The sequence below is a fragment of the Rhipicephalus sanguineus genome, chromosome 7 (assembly GCF_013339695.2).
Source record: "Rhipicephalus sanguineus isolate Rsan-2018 chromosome 7, BIME_Rsan_1.4, whole genome shotgun sequence".
Taxonomy (NCBI): Eukaryota; Metazoa; Arthropoda; class Arachnida; order Ixodida; family Ixodidae; genus Rhipicephalus; species Rhipicephalus sanguineus.
The window spans coordinates 45,170,320-45,191,274 of record NC_051182.1 but is presented as its reverse complement, the minus strand read 5'-3'; the positions used below and the strand labels follow the sequence as shown (position 1 = coordinate 45,191,274).

General features: G+C 48.2%; 1 protein-coding gene across 1 annotated transcript in view; it reads right to left on the bottom strand.

The window, feature by feature from the left end:
• Positions 1-20,955, bottom strand: part of LOC119399427 (rho GTPase-activating protein 44) — a 161,718-nt gene that overhangs the window by 26,162 nt on the left and 114,601 nt on the right. The window contains exons 4-7 of the mRNA XM_037666231.1: positions 20,449-20,560; positions 15,942-16,018; positions 13,203-13,368; positions 3,085-3,250 (exon numbers count right to left, since the gene is read on the bottom strand). Of these exons, the coding sequence (XP_037522159.1) occupies positions 3,085-3,250; positions 13,203-13,368; positions 15,942-16,018; positions 20,449-20,560 (521 nt within the window). The remainder of the gene's footprint in view (positions 1-3,084; positions 3,251-13,202; positions 13,369-15,941; positions 16,019-20,448; positions 20,561-20,955) is intronic.

Genomic DNA, 20,955 nt, shown 5'->3' with positions numbered 1-20,955 from the left:
GAATTAACCGCCTTTGCAATGAGTTGACATCGTTTCACCGAAGCGCGGTACCGCGACGTGGAGCCGATCGTCCCTGGCTAGTTGCGTGCAGCGCGCCGCCTACTCGGGTCGCGGAGTCACTGCCGGGCCGCTTGCTGTATGCCGTATGCGCGCGTTTGTACGTTCTTCGTGCTTGCTTCACTCCGGATCGTGCACGGATGCGGCGACTAGCCTCTTCGGTCAACGCGGCGAAAACAAGCATTTTCCAAGCAACGCGCACTACGTCTCCGCGATGCCCTCGCGGCCCTGCACGACGATGCGCGGCGCACTTCATTTGTCACCTAGTCAGACACGCAGTATACGCTCGCTGTCAGTGCATCGACGTTTCTCGGTGCCCGTGCCGCTCAACAACAGCGAGCTACTTTCGTTTCTACAAAGCGACGCGCACTTTAAAGCGGTCTCACACGACGCGGCGGCGGCAAACTTGAGAACGGCAGCATGGCTAAGCATGGCACGCTCGTACCGCCGTCAATCCGCAGTGTACGGTGTACGCCACACGCGCAGCAGAGCAGATATCTACAGATGACTGTGATAAGGTTGTCGGCTGTAAGGCATAACGGCACGTTTATCGACGGCCGCCACATCGCCTTCGCTCTTTTCTGGTGCTTATCCGCGAAGGCATCGCCGCAATCGCACGGAAGTCGTAATCACCAATCGACCGGTCTCTGCCGTTACCGAAAAGACGGACGACTCTTTGCGGCACATTGTGGCGTCGACGAGTTTAGGGACGCAGTGAACCTTTTTGCGATGGAAAGTTATCGCGGTTATCACTTCTTGCATTTATGCCTTCTTGCGTTCCAAGGCATTGTTTGGTTCATCGCAGGCGGTCGTATACTATAGCTACAGAGAACGGCGTCAGGAAAGGTCACCGTGCGAAAGCTGACCGCAAGGCTTCATGCTGCCTACTATTTTTTTTTTCCTCACTGCCATTCTACCACTGAAGAAACGCCTGGAAAGTGAGCGACCTCGCTCGCAGCGTCCGAAATCTGCGTGCGGTGCTCGTCGATCTGGGTACCTTAGTCGCGCGTAAACGGGAGCGGGGCACGCGCGCGAGCGCGCGCCCCTGTCACGCTTTAGAAGGCATGCTTTAACTTTTTTTCGCTTCGTATGCGCCATATTTTTACCGCGACCGCGTCTCAAGTGTTCGTTGTAAAAGTAGGAGGCTTTGAAAAATGTTCGCTATATCTGGATGCAGCTTCAATGGTTAGCATAGGAAAATCGTAAGTGCACCCAAATATGGTCGTTATAACCGATAGATCGTTATATGTGGGATCGTTATAAGTGGGTTCGACTGTATTGACAAAAGCATAGCCTCTGAGATTTGCATTGCACAAACATGGCGTGTATGACGTAATTGCTTGCGAAAGCAACGCCTTCGAGATTGGCATTCACTTCTGCCATCGCGTTGGCGTAGACTCATCATCATCGTTATTTGTCGGAGAACGGGAGGAGTTCGAGCTGGTTGGAGCTCGCGTGGTCGTGCGTGCGGTTCGCGGTCGGACTCGCCGCGCCGATCGCGCTTGCGTGTGCTTAGTTCTTTCATGCCTGCAGCTGTTGGTGTTTAAAAAATCACATACGTTGATTACATTTCTGTGGATAAGGCCGTCCTAAGCTCCGCGTTTCTATCCATCGACTAGATCGCGGCTCAGCGCGCCAATTTTCGTGCTGTACCACTAAATATTTTGCAGTTTTTCCTGTTTTTCGGGTCTTACGTTTCCCGTCTCTTACGTTTATTTCCTACGGTCCCTTCAAAAACGTATCAGCGGGGTTCTACTGTATAACGAGTTATTGGTTATAATGACGCAACTGGACAATAGTTTTTGTTCTTGTGTAATCGCGCTGTAACGTACTTGCACGGACTGGACACACCACAGCAAAAAGCACAAAGTAACAACTATTTTCAACTGTAAAGCAGTTGTTGGAAATCCAGACAGTGGAAATTGACAGAGCGTTGCTCCAGTAGGCCTCCCGTCTGCGACGTGAACCATAAGGTAAAATTTTTTTCAGTGCCAAAGGGGCGTAGCTTACAACGTTCCACATTCCTGTTGAAAGGTATGTATAGAGCAAACTGGGGCAATGCCTTAATGAGCACCTGAGAGAACACAGCAATAATGTCAAGAACAGTTCCAACGGACATCTCACAACTCACTACCAAGGTGCTCGCGCACCCTGAAATTTGATCAGTGCACCGTCATATCCTGCAACCATAATCAATCGGCGAGACTCGTGATAGAAGCCAAATCGATTTGGGAACACACAGAATCATATGTTATTCATTGACATTATCTATGAAAGAGATACAGTTTTTGAGCACCCAGTAATTTGTAATGCGCAAGCCCTGTGTCACGTGCTTCAGCGTACACATGCGACGCTCCCCTCTTTTTCTAATAAACAAGTTGAACGTGCGCTGTGTGCATCCCGTCTCGTCTCTGTCCACATCTTCACATCGTCGGTGTAGCCAAGGTCAAGTCTCACTACCTTTGGCCTTTGGTTAACCCTTTCGGGGTCAATGACGCACATGTATGTTTTCTGTGAACACCTTCTGTGAACGGTCAATGACATACACATACGTCATCGCTTGTATGTTTAAAAAGTGAACCTTTTTTTCATAACTTCTTTTGCTTGGCATGTGCTCCCACACTGTGGGAATACGCGCAATCTTTTTCTGGTGCCGGTGTCTCAGCTTTTTTGTTTTTTTTATGGTTTACTACAGCGGTACACTGGCTATCACTGGCACATCCTGGCACAATTATGTTTATTACAACGCATCTTTTTGAAAAAGTCGTACAAGCTTCTTTCTTTTAGAATTTCTCTTTTTACTCATAAACAAACAATATGTATGTAACAATACAAACAATTTTTTGTAACTTTATATTGACTCTAAAACAATGAAATTTTTTTTTTCGAAATAGATATGCCCCACGAATTTAAATCAGAAATTAAAAAAAATCAAGTCCAGGCGGTTGCATTTGGTGAAGAAATTCACCCTCAAAGGGTTAAGCGAGGCGAGTAGTGACTGAGACAGCCAGTTTTTGGAGGCCCTACCGATGAGCCCCCAGAGGCCGGGCAGGGCGGCGTCAATGTGCTGCAGGGCCCGCCGGTGGTGGTCAGCCTGCAGCTGGTACCACTGGACCAGAAGGTGCGCAAACTCGGGCTCCCTCCCGATCAGGCCAAACATCTCTGCGGCCAGGGCGTCCCGACACTGCTCCACCTGGACGTGCAAGTCGTACGGACTAATGAATTCTACGACGCACGCCAAGAGACACATAGTGGACGACAAAAAGATCACAGTTTTGCCGCAAGGTCAAAGCAACGAATGCGATAGCAACAAACTGGAATTTTATACGAACTAAGGCTAGCAGCTAACTCTTTTGGATCCAATCTCGCGTAACTCTGCAAGGCACTGGTGTAAGGGAATACGGGTGCTCTAGGAAGCGAAGCGGTTTTCATGCTGCCCGTCATCTCAATGCAAAGTAAGAGATGTAGGCACAGTACCCATGCGAGCCTTCTACTGATGTCTGTCGAGATAGCACATGCGCCAGTGCCCTTATGATCAAAGTTCACAGTTTCTGCTAGAGCAACGCAGCCCCCTCCCCCTTCCACCCCCACCCCAGCGCCCTTTCAATTCATGCTCCTTTGCACAATGAAAGACAGGTGGCGCGTAAGGAACCATCAATGACAAGCCTCGCACATGGCGCAAAGTTATCGCATGCATTTTTCGTACGACAGAGATGGCCGGCTCGCTTCATTTTCGTTTCAGCCTCGTTCATCCCCAGTGCTCACGCTCTTTTACTTGCGCATGGAACATAGAATGCACAGGGCAATGTTATCGATTTGGACTTTGTACAGAACACGACAATGACGGCAACAGCAAAAGCCTGTTGAGTGTGTTCACGTAATTGCTACTGCAATAAAATGTTGTTGCCAATAGATCTGCAAACACATCGAATGACACAGGCACCTCTTTTAAATCCCTTTAAAGACAGCTGTCTCACATCTAGTCGTCTACCCAAAGCATTCTGATATTATTTAGATTACCTGGTTTTACATGCCATATCAACAATGCCGTTATGAGGCACCCCATTATAAGGGACTCTGGATTAGTTCTGACCATTTGAGTTAATTATTGTGCATTTAAATTTAAATACAAGGGTGTTGCTGCACACTGCCCTCATCAAAATGCACGAATCGTGGCTGGGAATTGAAACCATTTCCTCAATTGCAGCGGTGTGACACCTAAGCCACTAAGCTACCATGATGGGTGGAATTATGATGTACCTTTGCGCTCACAGGACATTAACGATCCTAAGTGCACAGTCTTAAAGTCACCTCACCGCATGAAGAGTGCTTCAACCACAGACGATGTCACACTCTCATACACAACAGCAGCACAAGAAGGACAGTGACCTTCAAAGACATTTCTTAAAGCAAAGCTTGTTATGTTGTTGTTGTTATGGTTTAATGGCGCAAAGGCTACAATGGCCATAGAGCGCCAAGGCAATGTAACATGTAAATGCATCGGTGTGATCAATGACTGTGGGAAAGTGTAACATGGCTGTAAAGGGCCTAAAATGCAGTGCACTAAATATGCGTAAAATATATATATACATAATAAAATTATGACAATGACATGGAAAATGTGCAATGAATGTCAGATAATGGTATGTTGGTATCGCGGGCAGTGATGATACTGTGCATAATAGATAAAATGTTGCATATAGCACAGATAGCACAACAGTAGCTGAAGGACTGCAAACATATCTGGCGGCTTATACCAAGTGGCCCTACCGTGGTAGGGTCTGACAAGCCACCGATATCACCAAGAATGAGGCTAGCCTTGCCCTCAGAGTTGAGGGCTGGGCTGCTACCTGGGTCGCCAGAATATACGCTGCAGAAAATGGACGTCGCTTAAAAAGTGTAAAAGTTTGTTAAAGGGATACTAAAACTTTAGCGCAAAACGAGCACGGCGGACAAAGAAACGACGAAGACAGGCGTTTCTTTGTCCGCCGTGCTCGTTTTGCGCTAAAGTTTTAGTATTATGGAATACCAACTAGCCCGCTCTCACACCTTGTTAAAGGGAACCATGGGGCTGTCTGATAAAAACAGTGATGGATGAAGCGGGATATGTCTTTTAAAGATCTCCGGAAAGTGGCGTTTCCGCTCCATCTCCATTTGAGTACATTCGATAAGGACGTGTAAAACGGACAGGTTCTTCCCACATCTTTCGCATTTTGGTGCGTTTGAGCCGTTTAAGAGATGGGAATGTGTGCTATAGGTGTGTCCTATACGGAGTCGGCATAGTACAACTTCTTTGTATCTATCACGACCGGGGAAAACTATGTTTTTAATACGAGGTTGCACTGTATGGAGCTTGTTGTTTATTTCGAGGTCCCATTGTTTCTGCCACCTCTCACGTAGATTGCGGTGGACAAGCGCTTTGAGATCTTTGTATGGCACAGTGTCCACGTCAACATGGCTTTTTTGCGCGGCTACTGCTGCGCAGGCATCCGCTCTCTCGTTCCCATCTATACCGACATGGCTAGGTACCCAACATACTGTAATCTCTGGGGTGTTCGGATATGCCGTAATTAATTGCCTTTCTAAATCACTGAGGACTGGATTTTTGTTTGGTTTGCCAGTGTCTAATGCACGAACAACGCTCAATGAATCAGTAAATACGACTGACTCCTTAATGTTATTATTAGTGATGTATTTTATGGCGGTTAATATGGCATATGCTTCTGCGGTAAAAATACTAGTGTGCGTGTTCAGTCTTTGTGAAGAGGCGAATTCAGGCCCGATGGCAGCGGCAGATACAGATTGTCTAGTCTTTGACGCATCTGTGTAAAATTGCTGACAGCCACGATATTTGTACTGGAGTGATAGGAAATGCTGTTGTATAGCTGCACAAGGATGGCGCTGTTTATCTATGTGGCAAAAAGACATGTCACATTTTATGTGGGTTTTTTGCCACGGTGGGAGCCACTCTATGGAAGGTGCTTGAGCGACTTGTTGTAGCGGTATTTCGGCTTGAGCAGCTGTCGCGGTACAGGTAAGACTGAATGGCTTTGAAAGAGACGGTCGCTTTTCAAAAACCTTAGAGCAGAAGTGTCCGCCACGAGTTTTGCACAGGGGTGTGTCGGAATGGAAGATAGCTTAAGGGTGTACATGAGGCTGCAGTATTCACGCTCGAGTTGCATGGGCCACTCGTTTGCCTCAACGTACAGACTACTTACGGGACTTGTGCGGAACGCACCGGTAGCAAGACGAATGCCTAAGTGGTACACCGGATCCAGCATCTTAAGTGCCGTTTTGAGGCTGATTGGTACACTACGCAGCCATAGTTTAGTCGGCTTTTACAAGACTGTTAAACAGCGATAACAGACATTTAGTGTCAGTTCCCCATGATGGGTGCGACAGCATTTTGAGCAAGTTCACCGTTTTCAGGCATTTTAACTTCAGTGCCTTGATGTGAGGAATGAAAGACATACGAACATCAAAAATTAGCCCAAGAAACTTATGTTCATTCTTAACACATATGGGTGAGCCATTGATTTTGATACAAGGGGCCGGCTGAACAGATCTGGATTTATTAAACAAGACACAAACAGTTTTGTCAACATTAACTGCGAAACCATTCTCATTTGCCCATTTCGAGACATGGTTCAAGCCCAGCTGAATTTGCCGTTCGCAAATGGACAAGTTACACGACCGAAAACTTACTTGGATATCATCTACGTAAACAGAGTAGAATATAGTCGGTGGGAGAGCAGTGCGTAGAGAGTTCATCTTTACTATAAAAAGGGTGCAGCTGAGAACTCCCCCCTGCGGGACTCCGTTTTCTTGTATGTATGTTTTGGAGAGTGCTGTACCGACCCGTACTCGAAATTTCCTCTCAGTCAGGTAGCTCTGTATGACGTTGTATAGGTTGCCACATATGCCGTAGCTATCCAAGTCCCTTAGTATTCCATAGCGCCAGGCTGTATCGTATGCCTTTTCAAGGTCAAAGAAAACAGAGAGGCAATACTGCTTGTGCACAAATGCTTCCCTAATATACGATTCTAGCAGTACTAAGTTATCTGTCGTACACCTGCTTGCGCGAAAGCCGGCTTGGTGCGGATCTAGGATTCCATTAAATTCCAGAAAATACATTAGACGGCGGTTTACGATTTTTTCGAACAACTTGCATAAACAGCTAGTTAGGGCAATAGGCCTGTAATTTCTTACATCCGATGCATCCTTGCCTTGCTTCAGGATGGGGATTATTATGGCCTCCTTCCACGAATAAGGCATGTGCCCTGTGGACAAGATTTTGTTATATAGGCCAAGTAAGCATTCCAGTGTTTCTCTGGGTAATCGCCTGATCATCTCGTATGTGATTTGATCTGCCCCCGGTGCTGAGTTTCCAGAGCTCTTAAGTGCAACATTAAGCTCGTGCATAGTAATGGGGCTGTTGTACCCTCCCTCAGTGGGTTTCTGTGGGCGGAAATGGCAAGACTCCACCGTTGTCTTATGGCTCAGAAATGCCCTTGAGTAGTGCTCCGAGCTCGATATGTGCTGGAAGTGCTCTCCTAGCCGGTCAGCCTGACTTTCAAGTGTGGTTCCAAGACTGCTTACTAATGGAAGAGGGCTAGCGGGTTGCGCCTTGAGTATCCTAGCCCTTTGATAGACTTTTCTCGAGTCTGCGTAGGAATTAATTGAGGAGAGGTATTTCATCCAACTCTCCCTCTTTGCTATACGTCGGATGCGCCTTCCATTTGCTTTACAATGCTTGAATTCTATTAAGTTTTCAGCTGTAGGACAGCGAGACAGCATGCCCCATGCTTTGTTCTGATCCTTTTTTGCCTTTTCGCATTCCTCATTCCACCATGGCTTAGCATTGGCCCTTCTGCCCAGTCCTTTGGGAATCGATTCATTTGCGGCAGATATGATGTATTTTGTTATGAACGCTGCCATACCCTCAACATCAAGGTGTTCTATAGTGCTATATAGCAGCGATGATAGCACATAGAATAGTTCCCAGTTCGCTTTAGACAGCTTCCATCGTTTAGGAAATGTAGGGCCCTCCTGCTTACCAGTAGCTAGCAAGGCCACCGGGAAGTGATCACTATTATAGGGATTGTTGATCACCTTCCACTCTAGATACGACATGAGCGAAGGAGAGGAGATCGAGAGGTCAATTGATGAGTATGTCTTATGTGCAGCGCTATAAAATGTAGGTTGTCCCTTGTTAAGCAAACATGCACCCGACGATAGCAAGTACTGTTCTATTATGCGCCCCCTCGCATCACAGCGCGGATCGCCCCAAAGCTGATTATGAGCATTTAGATCTCCAACTAATATAAAAGGTTCTGGCAGTTGGTCTAGCAGGTCTTCGAGCTCTGTTTTTGAGAGTCTATAGTCAGGTGAGATGTATATAGAACATATAGTTATTAAGGAGTTAAGCAGTATGGCTCGAATAGCGACCGCCTCAAGAGGAGTATTGAGCGCCAAATGTTGGCTGGCTATCGAGCTTTCTGCTAATATAGCAACTCCACCGGCGGCGGAAAGACCGCTATCGCGATCCTTTCGGTATATAACGTATTGTTTTAAAAAGTTATTGTTTGTCGATTTTAAATGGGTTTCCTGGACGCAAAAGACCTTGGGTTTATATCGGACAGCAATTCCTTAATGTCGTCAAGGTTGCGTAAGAGTCCGCGAGCATTCCAATGGAGTACCTGAACTGTCATTATGCTATCAGAGGAGTAATGCTTCTGCATCGCAGAAGACCCGACCCAAGGTCAAGTAATCGTTTCCGTGTTCTGCTCACCTCTTGAGCTTGCCTCTCGGCAAGCGCTCAAGAGAGTTCTGGCGGCCTTTCGGCGGTAGTGCCGAAGGGCCTTGTGTTGTATCCATTGTCTCGTCAGAGACGCTGGATGAACGCGCGCTGCGCGTCTGGGCATTAGGTTTAGGCCTCTCCTTGGAAGGAGAGGTCTTTTGGACCGTTGAGCCACTGGCCTGCTGGTCCTTCTTAGGTGGCGGGGTGGAACTAGCCACACCCGCCATGGGGGCAGGTGGCCTCATCGTCGCCCCAATGTCTGGGGTCCGGACGGCCACCGGAAGCTGCTGCCGCACTGCCCCCTTGAGTGCAGCATCAGCGTAAGTCCTGTGACTTACTATTGAAAAACGTCTCCGTGCTTCTTTGAAAGAAATGTTTTCCCTGACTTTGAGTGATATGATGTCTTTCTCGCGTTTCCATGCAGGGCAGGCCCGGGAGTAGGAAGGGTGCCCTCCATCACAGTTGATACAGTGGGGTGTGTTGCTGCATTCATCTGCAGGGTGATCATGAGAGCTGCATTTAGCACACGTGAGCCGCCCACGGCAGCTTTGAGATCCGTGGCCATACCTCTGGCACTTAAAGCAGCGCCGGGGATTGGGTATGTAAGGTCTGACATGCATTCGGATGTAGCCTGTTTCTATGTGCTCCGGTAATGTACTGCTGCCAAATGTCAGGATCAAGTGCTTGGTGGGTATTTCTTTATCGTCACGTCGGATTTTGATTCTTTGGACATTGATTACATTGTGGTCACTCCAGCCCTCGAGCAGTTCAGTTTCACTGAGTTCAATCAGGTCATCGTCGGACACTACGCCGTGGACAGTGTTCATGGATTTGTGCTTTGTGATTGTGACAGGGACGTCGCCGAATGTCTGAATGGTATTCAGTTTGTCATGCTGGGTTTTACTACACACTTCAAGAAGCAGGTCTCCGCTTGCCATTTTTGTTACCTTGAAACCAGTCCAAGCTTATCTGTGAGGGATCTTGACACAAGAAAGGGTGAGAGATTTCTGGCTGTTCTTTCTGGCTGCTGACAATGCACGACATGAATCGGGGAAAGGCATCATTTATTTGAGGTGGGAGCTTCAAGGTTACTTCGGTGCGCACTCTTTTGTGAGCGCAATCATGTAAAGAGGGAAAAGAGTTTGCCATCAAATAGTCTTCCTATTCGGCAGCGGTGCTAGCCGCCACCAGCGAGCCCAACAAGGGGACGTTGCAGGTTTCAAAGACCTGCAGACGTCAGCTATACACTGCAGCTATAACCCAATATATATGCCCAAGACTGGACATAGTACACAAGGTTAACCCTTGCCGCCTAGAAAAACGGAAGTGAATTGAAAAGAGGAGAAGACAGGAAAGATTTAAAGTGAGAGAGAAAGACGAAGCTGAGAGGAGAGAGAGACAGGAAAAGGCGACTGCCGATTTCCCCTGGGTGGGTCAGCCCAGGGGTGCCGTCTGCGTGAAGCTGGGGCCAAAGGGGTGTGTTGCCTCTGCCGGGGGGGCCTTAAAGGTCCAATCACCCGGCGTCGGCTCAACCCCCAGGATCCCCTTTTCCCCGGACACGGCAACGCCACGCACGGCTAGGCGTGGGAGGGGGTCGAAACCCCCCCGTTAGCTCGGGTCCGTGGTGTCGCTACACACCAAACGCCTGCTTCCACAGACGCCCCTGCGGGGGCAAAGCTTGTTATGGATTACAGATTTAGGTGGCGGGGCTGGTGAGTGTACAGAAATGCGGCCCTCGAAGGTGTGCAAGTCACAAGCTCAATAACTCAAACTTTCGGCAAATTCAAGCAAATCCTAAATTTTTGGTTGGCCCACTACGTCTTCAATGTACTTTAAGGCTGCTTAATTCAAATTACCCCACTGTGTAAATTTGTTTAATTCAAACTTTTTGCTTACCATGCCTCAAAATGTCAGCTGACTTAGTTGCTTCTAGCTGAACATTTTTATTTTTATGACACTCGCAAATAAAGCCAATTGCCTGCCTGAAAAATGGGCAAACTAGCCAAACCTCGTGCACGGACAATCGTCTGCTGACTTAGGAAAATGAGGAGGAGGAGGGAGGAAGGAAATGAATGAAAGGCAGGGAGGTTAACCAGACGTGCGTCTGGTTTGCTACCCTACACTGGGGGAAAGGGATGAAGGGATTAAAAGAAAGAAGAGGGAAGAAGGCACTCTCAGGGTACATATGCGCCTGTCCATTGAATGCCTACAAGCGGTCGCTTAAGCCGGTCGATTTTAAAAACTGTAACAATGCTCGCATCGCTTTGCTGGCCTGCGATGCATAGGGCCACGAAAACGAAAAAACTGAGACAGTGTGGCCCTGGCCTACCATGTACCAAACGCTTCTTAAAGGGACACTAAAGGCAAATATTAAGTCGACGTTGATTGTTGAAATAGCGGTCCAGAAACCTCGTAGTGCTACTTTTATGCCAAGGAAGTGCTTATTTGGAAATAAAATCACGTTTTAGTGGTCCGCATCGCCTTAGCACACTTCAAATCAGCCGCCTGAAATCAGACTTCCATACGTTACTGCTGCCGTGCCCAACGTTTCCCGCCTTTACTGAGCGGCCGCCGACACTAGTAGCAGCAGAGCGAAAGTAGCGGGACCCACAGCAGCAACAACGGCCATCGAAGCCATCGAAGCTTGCCGAAATCACCGTAATGGATGTGGACGGAGAACTTGACAACGAGACGTTGGCTCCCGATGCTGGGCTGTACGCCGCGGCAGTTCGCGGTCGCGAAACTACCACTGAGACGCGACCGCCTGAGCAAAGCAGGGCGCCGGGCGAAGCGCAGATTGGCGAAAACGAAACCTTTGAACCACGCGCGCCGTTCCTCATGGCAACGCCACAGAGGTTCTTTTTTCCATGAATCAAACTGAAACGAACAAACAGCATTTTATTACGTCTTTTGATGCATGGAAGGTTCTTTTTTTATTGCTGCTAGTTTGATTACTAGTGATTTATTGTAGGCAGACTCTCATACGTCATCGGGATCACTTCGAAAATGTCCCACTCGTGGCGCTCATCATGTGATACATTTAGCTTAATTTCTCCGTAAGTAGGGCACTGCGGTTGATAATATTGCCATTTTAGAAGTTGTCATACATTAAGCTTTCACTATGACATAAATTATTTGCCTTTAGTGTCCTTTTAAAGTCACTTTCGCCGCAGTACACTGGTGTTATGCGAGGAAGCGTCCTACTAATGGCAAGGGGCAACGAGCTGTCGCGGGACACATTTCGCCCTTTGATTACACATTCGTGCATGTGCTGTATAATAACAAGAACTAGTATGATCGCCGATATCTAAAAACTTTACTAGCAATCATGCAGAGCTGTCTATGATGCGGCTGTGGCAGTGAGAAGCAATACCCATCACAACTCTATAGTTGGATACAACTTAAGAAGTCCGGAGAGGCCCCGCCCAAACGATAAGAAGCGCGGTAGCCAATCACCTCGATGACTAAATAAATAGTCTCGCTCATGCACTCGGCAATGTTCTCCCAAGGTGGGGTCACCCTCCATTCGGCTCATGACGTCAGTGCAGAGTGCTCGCCCATTGGTATAGGCCTGTGTGCAGCCACCTTTGAGGAGCAAAAGCCACAGACTTCTAAAGTTGTATCTGACTATAGTTGGTATGTCGCCCCTAGTCGTATTTACGAGAGCTTCTGATAATTCAAACAAAATCCTGAGGTCCCCTCGGGTTTGAATTATCGAGAGTCTACTGCACTTGTATGCCCATTTTTTTTCCCAATTACTGATGCTCTCTCAATCATGGGCCTGTCGGCGATCAGCCGTTTCTGATGTGGCAATCTGATTCTCTGTCGAGGTCACCTGTCATTTCACGTTACCACATTTCATTGTTGCCTGGACATGAATGCCTGACTGCCACTGTTGCCTGTAACAACTGAAGCGTTGCACTGCTACATATGTGGATGAAGGTCCAATTCCCAACAGAGGAAGGAAACAGTTGGCAGGCAGCACTGCACAATGCAGTTAAGAGAAAGAATGAAAAATATTACCACATCAGGCACGCGCACGCAGGAAGGGGTGCCCGAACTTTTTTTTTGCTGCAAACCATCCCGAGTTTTCCCAATCGTGGTTGCTGCTGTTCCCTTGTTAAATAGGTGGTTCAATTAGCCCGACTAATTCAGAAACATGTCTGACAGCTCTGTGCTCAAACATTGTTTTTCTTTGCAAACCTTGCCTAGTTTCCCTGAATGTCAAAACACCAGGGAGAAAGGCTGCTGGTAAGTACTCCGTTTCACCTCCATGTTTTGTCATTGTGACACTCTTGTTTCCAAGCAATTAAAACGTGATGCACACTCAGAACTGGCCAGGTACCTTGCTGGTAGCGTCCTCAGCTTCTTCGCGCAGGCCTTCCGTCTTGGTGGACACGTTTGCGTTGCCCGCAACCGCATTGCCCGCACCACCGGTGCTCCCCGCTGCACCGCCCCCGGTAGTCGCCAGGTTGCCGGACTGCTGGACGTGCTTCAGGGCCGTCTGGTACCTGCATGCAAAAGTTCAAATCGAAAGGTATCGACATTGGGCCAGTTGATCTTGCATGGTCTGAAGTGAATGATGGCTCGTACAGCACGGACAAAGAGAGAACGACAACACAAGTGCTGACACGAGTTTGTCATTCTGTCACAGTTACAACAGGAAAACGACAAATAGCACGGCTGACAGCAGAACAGCTCTGATTGAGCAGAACGTCTTCGTCTCCATCCACCACTGGCGAATCATTTGCTGCGCAAAAATAACGGCGCAACTGTAGCTGTGCCACACCCAAAGACCCCCCTAAATGTACCGTATTTTCGCGCGTATAACCCGCCCCTGCGTATAATCCGCACCCCCACTTCCAGCTCGCCGAGAAAAAAAAAAAAAAATCCTCGCGTATTGCCCGCACATTCGATATACAGGAAAGGCTGTACAAAAGCTACTGCTCAGGTAACATAGCACATATGTAGACAGAAAAAGCTTTATTTAGCGAGCAGAATACGCTGCCTGCAAGGCCAGTCACAATCACTCACTGTCACTGCTCTCGCTGGAGCTATCACTTGAGCCGCAGTCCTCACTGTTATGCACAAGGTCATCTTCGGTTCCATCCATGTTGTTTGTGATGCAGCATTTTTTGAAACTTTTCCGCACCATCTCACCTGGAATGGCCTTCCATGCCTCGACAATCCACTTGCAGAATAGGGCAATATCAGGCCTTCGGACTCGCCCTGTCGGCGTCAAGTCGTAGAGGCCTTCGGCCATCCACTCGGCGTAATAGCGCTTGACATGCGCTTTGAAGGGCTTGTTAAGCAACACATCTAGAGGCTGCAACATTGACGTCATTCCACCGGGTATAACAACTAAGTCAGTCCCGTTGCGTGAAAGGCGGTCCTTTACTTCCTCAGTTGTGCGGCCGCGGAACGAGTCAAGAACGAGCATGGACCTCTTTGCGAGCATCGCACCAGGCCTCTTCTCCCATACCGTCTTGACCCAGTCCACGAACAAGTCACTGTTCATCCACGCGTTCTCGTGTGCGCGCACCACCACACCGGCAGGCAAATGAATCTTCGGAAGAGTTTTCCTTTTCAAGATGACGTACGGTCGCAGTTGCGTGCCGTCGGCGAGGGCACAAAGCAGGACTCTGACGCGCAGTTTCGTGTTCCCGCCGGTCAGCACGCTCACCGAACTGCTGCCCGTCTTCTCAATCGTTGTGTCCAACGGCATTTCAAAATAAACAGGAGTTTCGTCCGCATTGCCGATTTGCGAGAAAATGTAATCGTGCTGCTTTCGCAGGCCAATTACATATCTCTGGTACTTGAGCAGCTTCTCCTCGTAAGAAGCCGGCAAGCGTTGACATATTGTGGTCCGCCGTCTGATTGAGAGCCCTTGCCTCTTCATAAAGCGGTGCAGCCATCCGCGGCTCGCACGGAACCCGTGAGGTAGGCCTAGCTCCCTCGACAGTCGCCGCGCTTCCACTTGGGCCATCTCGGTCGATACGGCGTGACCCCTGCTTCTCACATCTTCGATGAACTTTACTAGCTGCACCTCCAGCTCAGGGTAGGCGCCGGTCTTGGGGCCACGAAATGACCTACGGTCGCGGTGCGCGGCTTGCAGGCTGTCTTTGTTCTTTCTCCACAATCGCACGCAGGACTCGTCCACATCGTGCCGTCTTCCCGCTTCGCGATTTCCGAATTCCTCGGCGACGGCGATGATCTTAAGCTTTTGCTGTGCGGTGAAGGACTGCCGCCGGGCGCTACTCATGGTGACAGAATAGGTCGACTTAGGCTTGGCGAACGGGTCGAGATGTGGAGAACTAGCGATATCAACGAGGTTAAGAGAGCTCACACTTGGCAACAAGACAGCACCGTGGAAGCAACAGAACCGAAATGCATGCCTGCTACCGCGTCAAAAAGTACTACTCAAATTTACTGATAATATCTCATTTGCCTTGCTAAAATAAATACTGCTTTATTTATTATGGAACTCAAACAGTTGCGGGAAGTCGTAGGTAAGATACAGGTATTGTTCACTTTGCAAAAATTCCTTCCTTTTCTTTCTGTTTCTTAGACAGCACCACCTTTTCGGCAAGCCCTTTTCCAAAGTAAACATGGCGTCCGTGACGTAGGGACAAGTGGAGGGTGGTGGAGGATGGGCGGATGGTCACTGTGCGGCCGCAAACGTCCAAAAAAAATATACTTGTAATGTGACAGTGAGGTTTACTCCCCAAACGTTTTTCTAAACGCTTCAACGATGCAAGCAAGCGAAACCGAAATCGGCCGCAAGCTGCCGTACTACTTGCGGAGCAACACGAATTTGCGGAAACCGCCTCCGTAGCCTTCGCTACACTGTAAAGCGGCTTCACGGCACAATACGTATTGCTGTGAAGCAGCACTATAGGAAAACCCTCGCGTATTATCCGCACCCCTACTTTGCCACTGAAATTTTCGGGTTTTTGGTGCGGGTTATACGCGCGAAATTACGGTACGTGTCAGTGCCTTAAGCATAGCTTGCACTTCATTGTATGTACAGTGTAATAAAATCAGTGCTCATGCGTAAGCAAGCATTAGAAAGAGGTGCACGCACCTGTTCTTTGCAGCATCCATGTCCAGTGTCAGCTTGGACAACTGCCTCCGCAGCTTGGAGATGTTGGGCAGGTCCGTCTGCAATGACAGTGCCCCATTAAGTCATGTAGATTGGTCAAAGAACAGGCTATCGAAATGAAATGCACACAAGCCTATCTCAAAAAGGCCAGGTCTTAAAGGGCCCCTAAACCACCCGGGGGTCGAAACTTAGATGTGGTGTTGCAGTTGTGCATGAGTCTACAACGAACAGCGAGCAGAGAGAATTTTTCGAAATGGTGTGGAGTTACATGCGTTTGATGATTGAAAAGCGGCCCTCAGTCGTTTAGCTCTTTCCTTCACTATGCTCCGTTCGTCGACTTGTCTCGACTCCTGGCCGAGCGCTCCTCCTCGCCATGTGAGGAGGAACATTCACCGTGTGAGGAGAATCCACAGGGAACGCACGTACATGCAGGCAGACAAAGAAGTTCTTTCTGCTGCTGACATGACCCGATTCTCCTGGTGATGTCACGACCAACACTGGGGATACTGAAAGTCTGGAGGGGAGCACGGGATTTGGTTATTATTATTTTTTTGCGGCACACGCACGGTGCTTAGCACCACCGCGTTTGACACTGCTGATCACGACGGCACTATGATCTCGATACGTGCGCTTACTTCAATTGTTAAAAACCTATCGAAGGTGGTAATGGGCCCTTTAAAAGAAGCACTAAAGGAAAAATAATTTCACTAATATTAGGAAGTTACCCTTGCATGATACCAAAAGCACCATTCCTGCCATGAGAAGATACTTTGCAAGCAAGAAGATGGAAGAAAATAATACAGGTGGGTGGTTACACTGCCTTGGGACTTCTGCGCCAGCTCACCCTGAGGTCAGATTTTTGAAAGCATCTGCTGGGGCCTTCATAATTATGAACTGCGACCTATGCTCCACCGTGACTTCAAGGCATCAGCATTCGCTGACTTTCACCACATGCTTAAAGTAATGTTTTTCCCAATGTTTTGTGATCATTATGGACACGAGCTGTCTGTTCCGAAGCTGTTAGGCGTAAGGCATGATCGACAGTTGGGAATAGTTTCAGATTTCTGCCAACCAGACAGTGGCACAGCATCAAACAACGAAGACTAGCAATGATGGTGGCAATAGCACTACGTTGCAACTCCACTTAATAAGCTACTGTCAATACATTGGTCCAGTGGCCTGTTTGCGTCCTCTGTCCTTTTCACACAACACATTCAAGTGGGCAATATTAGAAATATATCTATGTGTCTACTACTCTTGCGATACCATGTCCATCTGGTTTCCCCACATGTCGACATGACATGAGTGGTCCGCTCAATGTGCCACTTGCCACTTTTTACTTGAACGTGACATTTATGCAATTGTGTCACTATAAAGATGCCAGTGCCTTCGAGGTGTCTTTCTTTGCCAGTCTGCACCTATCTCACAGCACAGCCTTGAGTTTATGACGTGTTGTTGACGTCGTGCCACTGTTCAGCTTCTGTAGTTAGGTACAAATTTAGAAGTCAGCGGCAGTTTCTCCACAAAAGCCCATGAATATTGCCACGCACCCCTATTTCTTTATTTTGATGTATTCGGGTTAGACCTACAAAAAACTGCTAGCAGAGGACAGTGCAGGCCGTATCACGATCTTTGGGAACCTTCGCATTTGTTTGTGATGTTCTGTTAAGATCACGTGCAGGACGCGAATAGTCAAGTTTATTCGTGAGCCTATGCGAGCACCAGCAATACAGTCAATCCCGGATATATCGAACTCGGATAGTATATCGAATTATTGGCTATATCGAACAGTTGAAAAATCCCCTTGAATTTCCTATGCAAAAGTATAGGGCTGATGCACACGTATATCGAACTCTTGCACAGCGAAACATCGGATGTATCGAACGCCGCGCCGCGCCGAACTCCAGGGAGTGCATTTTCCTAACAAATGTTGATCATTTTCGGCCGCGTTCTGACAAGTTCCGATTACTCTTCGCGCGCAGGTAACGAAAAGGCGGTGTCGTTGCAGAATGTCTATCTGGTTGGTTGCACAGCGCTTGCGAGTGCACTTGGATGCGCGATCTGTAGGTTGTAACGCGTGGGCACAGTGCGTTTCAAAGGGGCCGATTGCCGAAGGCACCAAAATGAGAAGAATGCGGAGATACTCGGCAGCCTCGTTGAAATGTTCGCATTCCCTTCCCCGTTTGTTCGCGCACGATGGCGTGCGAGCCTGAAAAGCATGGCCTTCGAGATCCGCAATGTCATGACGTATTTTTGGTGTTTTCGGTTATAAAACGCAAATCTCGGAGGCTACGCTTTTTCTTGTTTTTTGCGCCAAAGCAGCGGCTGCTTGCTACAAAGCCACAAGAGCTATCGCCATCGCCAAGATGTCGACGGTGGTGGGGACTTTTCCTTCATTGTTTGTGGGCAGCGACGCAGCGTTGTCTCTTGCGGCTTGAGGACTCGTGTGCTTCTCGCTTCGTTCCTGACAAATCCTCATTTGGGAGACGAACTAAACATTGACCCGCTCGTAGCGATAAAAATGCTGACTGGTGCTTGGAACGACGCCAAGCAAAGCACCGTCATGAACTGCTTTCATGCGGGCTTTGGTGCCAGGTGGCGATTTTGGGTGCGTCATGACCGCTGACAACGGTGTATGGTGCCTCAGTGAATTTTGCGACTTAGCATTTCCGGGTGCGCTCTCGGACAGGAGTACAGCAAGCGACTTCATCGGCGCAGATGACGACGTCGCTCTTTCTGACTGCAACGATGCCGAGATCAAGGCTGACGTTGCCGGTGCCGCGGAAGTGGACCCGTGCGGTTATGAAGATGCCAATGCCGCCGCTAAACAACCTTTTACAGCGCTCCACAGCTTGCATCGGCGTTTTGAGGCCGAATGTGCCGATTTTTCTTATTTGGAAAGCTTCAATGATATTTAGGATGACTTGATGAACTTGACAGTGCGCAAAGAAGGAAGACAAGTTTACGCACTATTTTCGTGCGAAATAAAGTGCAGTAACTTGCAAAAGAAAAAGTTGCCACCTTGTTATTTAGCATACTAGTTGTGAGGGAATCATCATGTTAGCGCTTGTTACGAATTCCGAAAACTGTTTCGAGACCTACAATGCATTAATATAAGCCTTAAATACGCACATTTTATATTTCGAATTATCGATATATCAAACTGTTTCGCGATCCCCTTCGAGTTCGACATATCCGGGATTGACTGTAACACTGGAAGGTTTGATGGTTGATGTATAAAAGACTATGTGTTCCGCCAATGATCCGATTAAAGCCCACGGCTGTGCTCGCCACTATCAGTGTACAGCGTGTATTGATTGTACTTTGACTTTTTATTTCCTGGCCACAAGTTCGCCCGATAACGAGTTTTCACCTGTGCCAGCTTGTGTTCTGCATACTTCCCTGTCACGACCACGTGGCAATATGAGGCTGCACGAACGGGTGCGCAACTCTAGACCAACATCATGATTTCAGACAGCCAGTGACACTGCCATCAGAGACCGCCGACAAGAACATGAGCGGGGCTACTTCTTTAGTTGCAGAAGCAAACACCGGTCGCGGTTTGGTCATCTGGGCGGGTCCTCTCCTGCCTTCTTAAAGGGCCAGTAAACAACCCCACGGTTCAAAATATGTGATGAATTGATAACTGCACACTTGTACAATGTGAACATGGTGCCACAAGAACTTTGCAAGTCCTGTAATAAGGAAGTTACAGGGTACAGAACAAACCACTTCGGGCAGTTTCAGTTTCTCGCTCAGCCTTCCCATCCTTCTAGGTAGCCAAAGGGGTAGGCATAGCCCACTGTCGTGACTGCACCCGCTTCGGCAACGTAACATGACGCCAGTGATTATGTTATCGGCACGCAGCCAATGACCGAGCAAGGCTTTCTCCTCGTGTCGCTCGTCTGAGGGCGGCACTAGGGTCACCCTAGCGGGGAGGTGAAAAAGCGCAGTAAATGCTTGGACAAATCTGCCACACTGCAAGGAGAAGGCGCTGCTTTGTAGTGCAGAGGGCCAACCGATAAAGTCAGTGCTATGTAAAGTTGCCCATCGTCAAGCTTATATCACTTCGCATACGAGGAGGATTGGACAAGCGCTGGAGAGGGGCACGGGAATTGTTTTTCAAAATGGAGCATCTGCACGACGTGCAGTGGTGCGATATTCATAAAATGTGATCGCCGTGGCTATCTGCATGAATTTGCGAGCTTGTTTGGGAAGTGTACAAAAAGAATCCTGAGCCTGTTTACTGGCCCTTTAAGTTGTATGTGACTACACTCAAATCTCGATATAACGAACACGGATATAACGCAGTACTGGCTATAACGAAGTAAATGAAGAATAGTCTTGCAATGGATACAGTGTTAGGAATATACTTTTATAACGAATTTTCGGATATAACGAACTTACTTTCGTGTAAGATGTAACTTCATTACAATGAGGTTTGAGTGTATAGGCATGCCAGTGAGAATGCAAAGAGAGTTGCACCCACCTCGAGAAGCTGGTTGGTGGGCTGAAGGACCTGCCGGTCAGTCTCGCGCTCATAGTTGAGCAGCTCCTGGCCCAGTCGCTGCTGCAGCCCCGCACAGTCCAGCAGCACTTGCCTGCACAGTTGGCAGAGGCAAACAATAAGCAACAAGGACGCCAGCTCTGCACGTCAGCCTAATGCACCATTAGAAAGGAAAACCAAAACAAAGCGACAGTTTATTCCTATATTCACAGACGCACCTAAGCTCCGGTATTTATCTTGACACTGCGTTACTCCACAACTGAAGAAGCTCATGGCTAGCGGCGTGAATATCCTGAATGTCGAATACAACTCTTATCACATCCCCAGCGAAAATTTCCAATAAAGAACCAACAGGATGTTAGATTATTAGCACCAATACACCTATTTGATTTCCATTGTCGTATCAGCTCAATATTGGCATACATCAGTTCGGTGAGCTTATTTGTTCAAGAGGATACACATGCAGCAGTGATCAATGCATTATTCGTG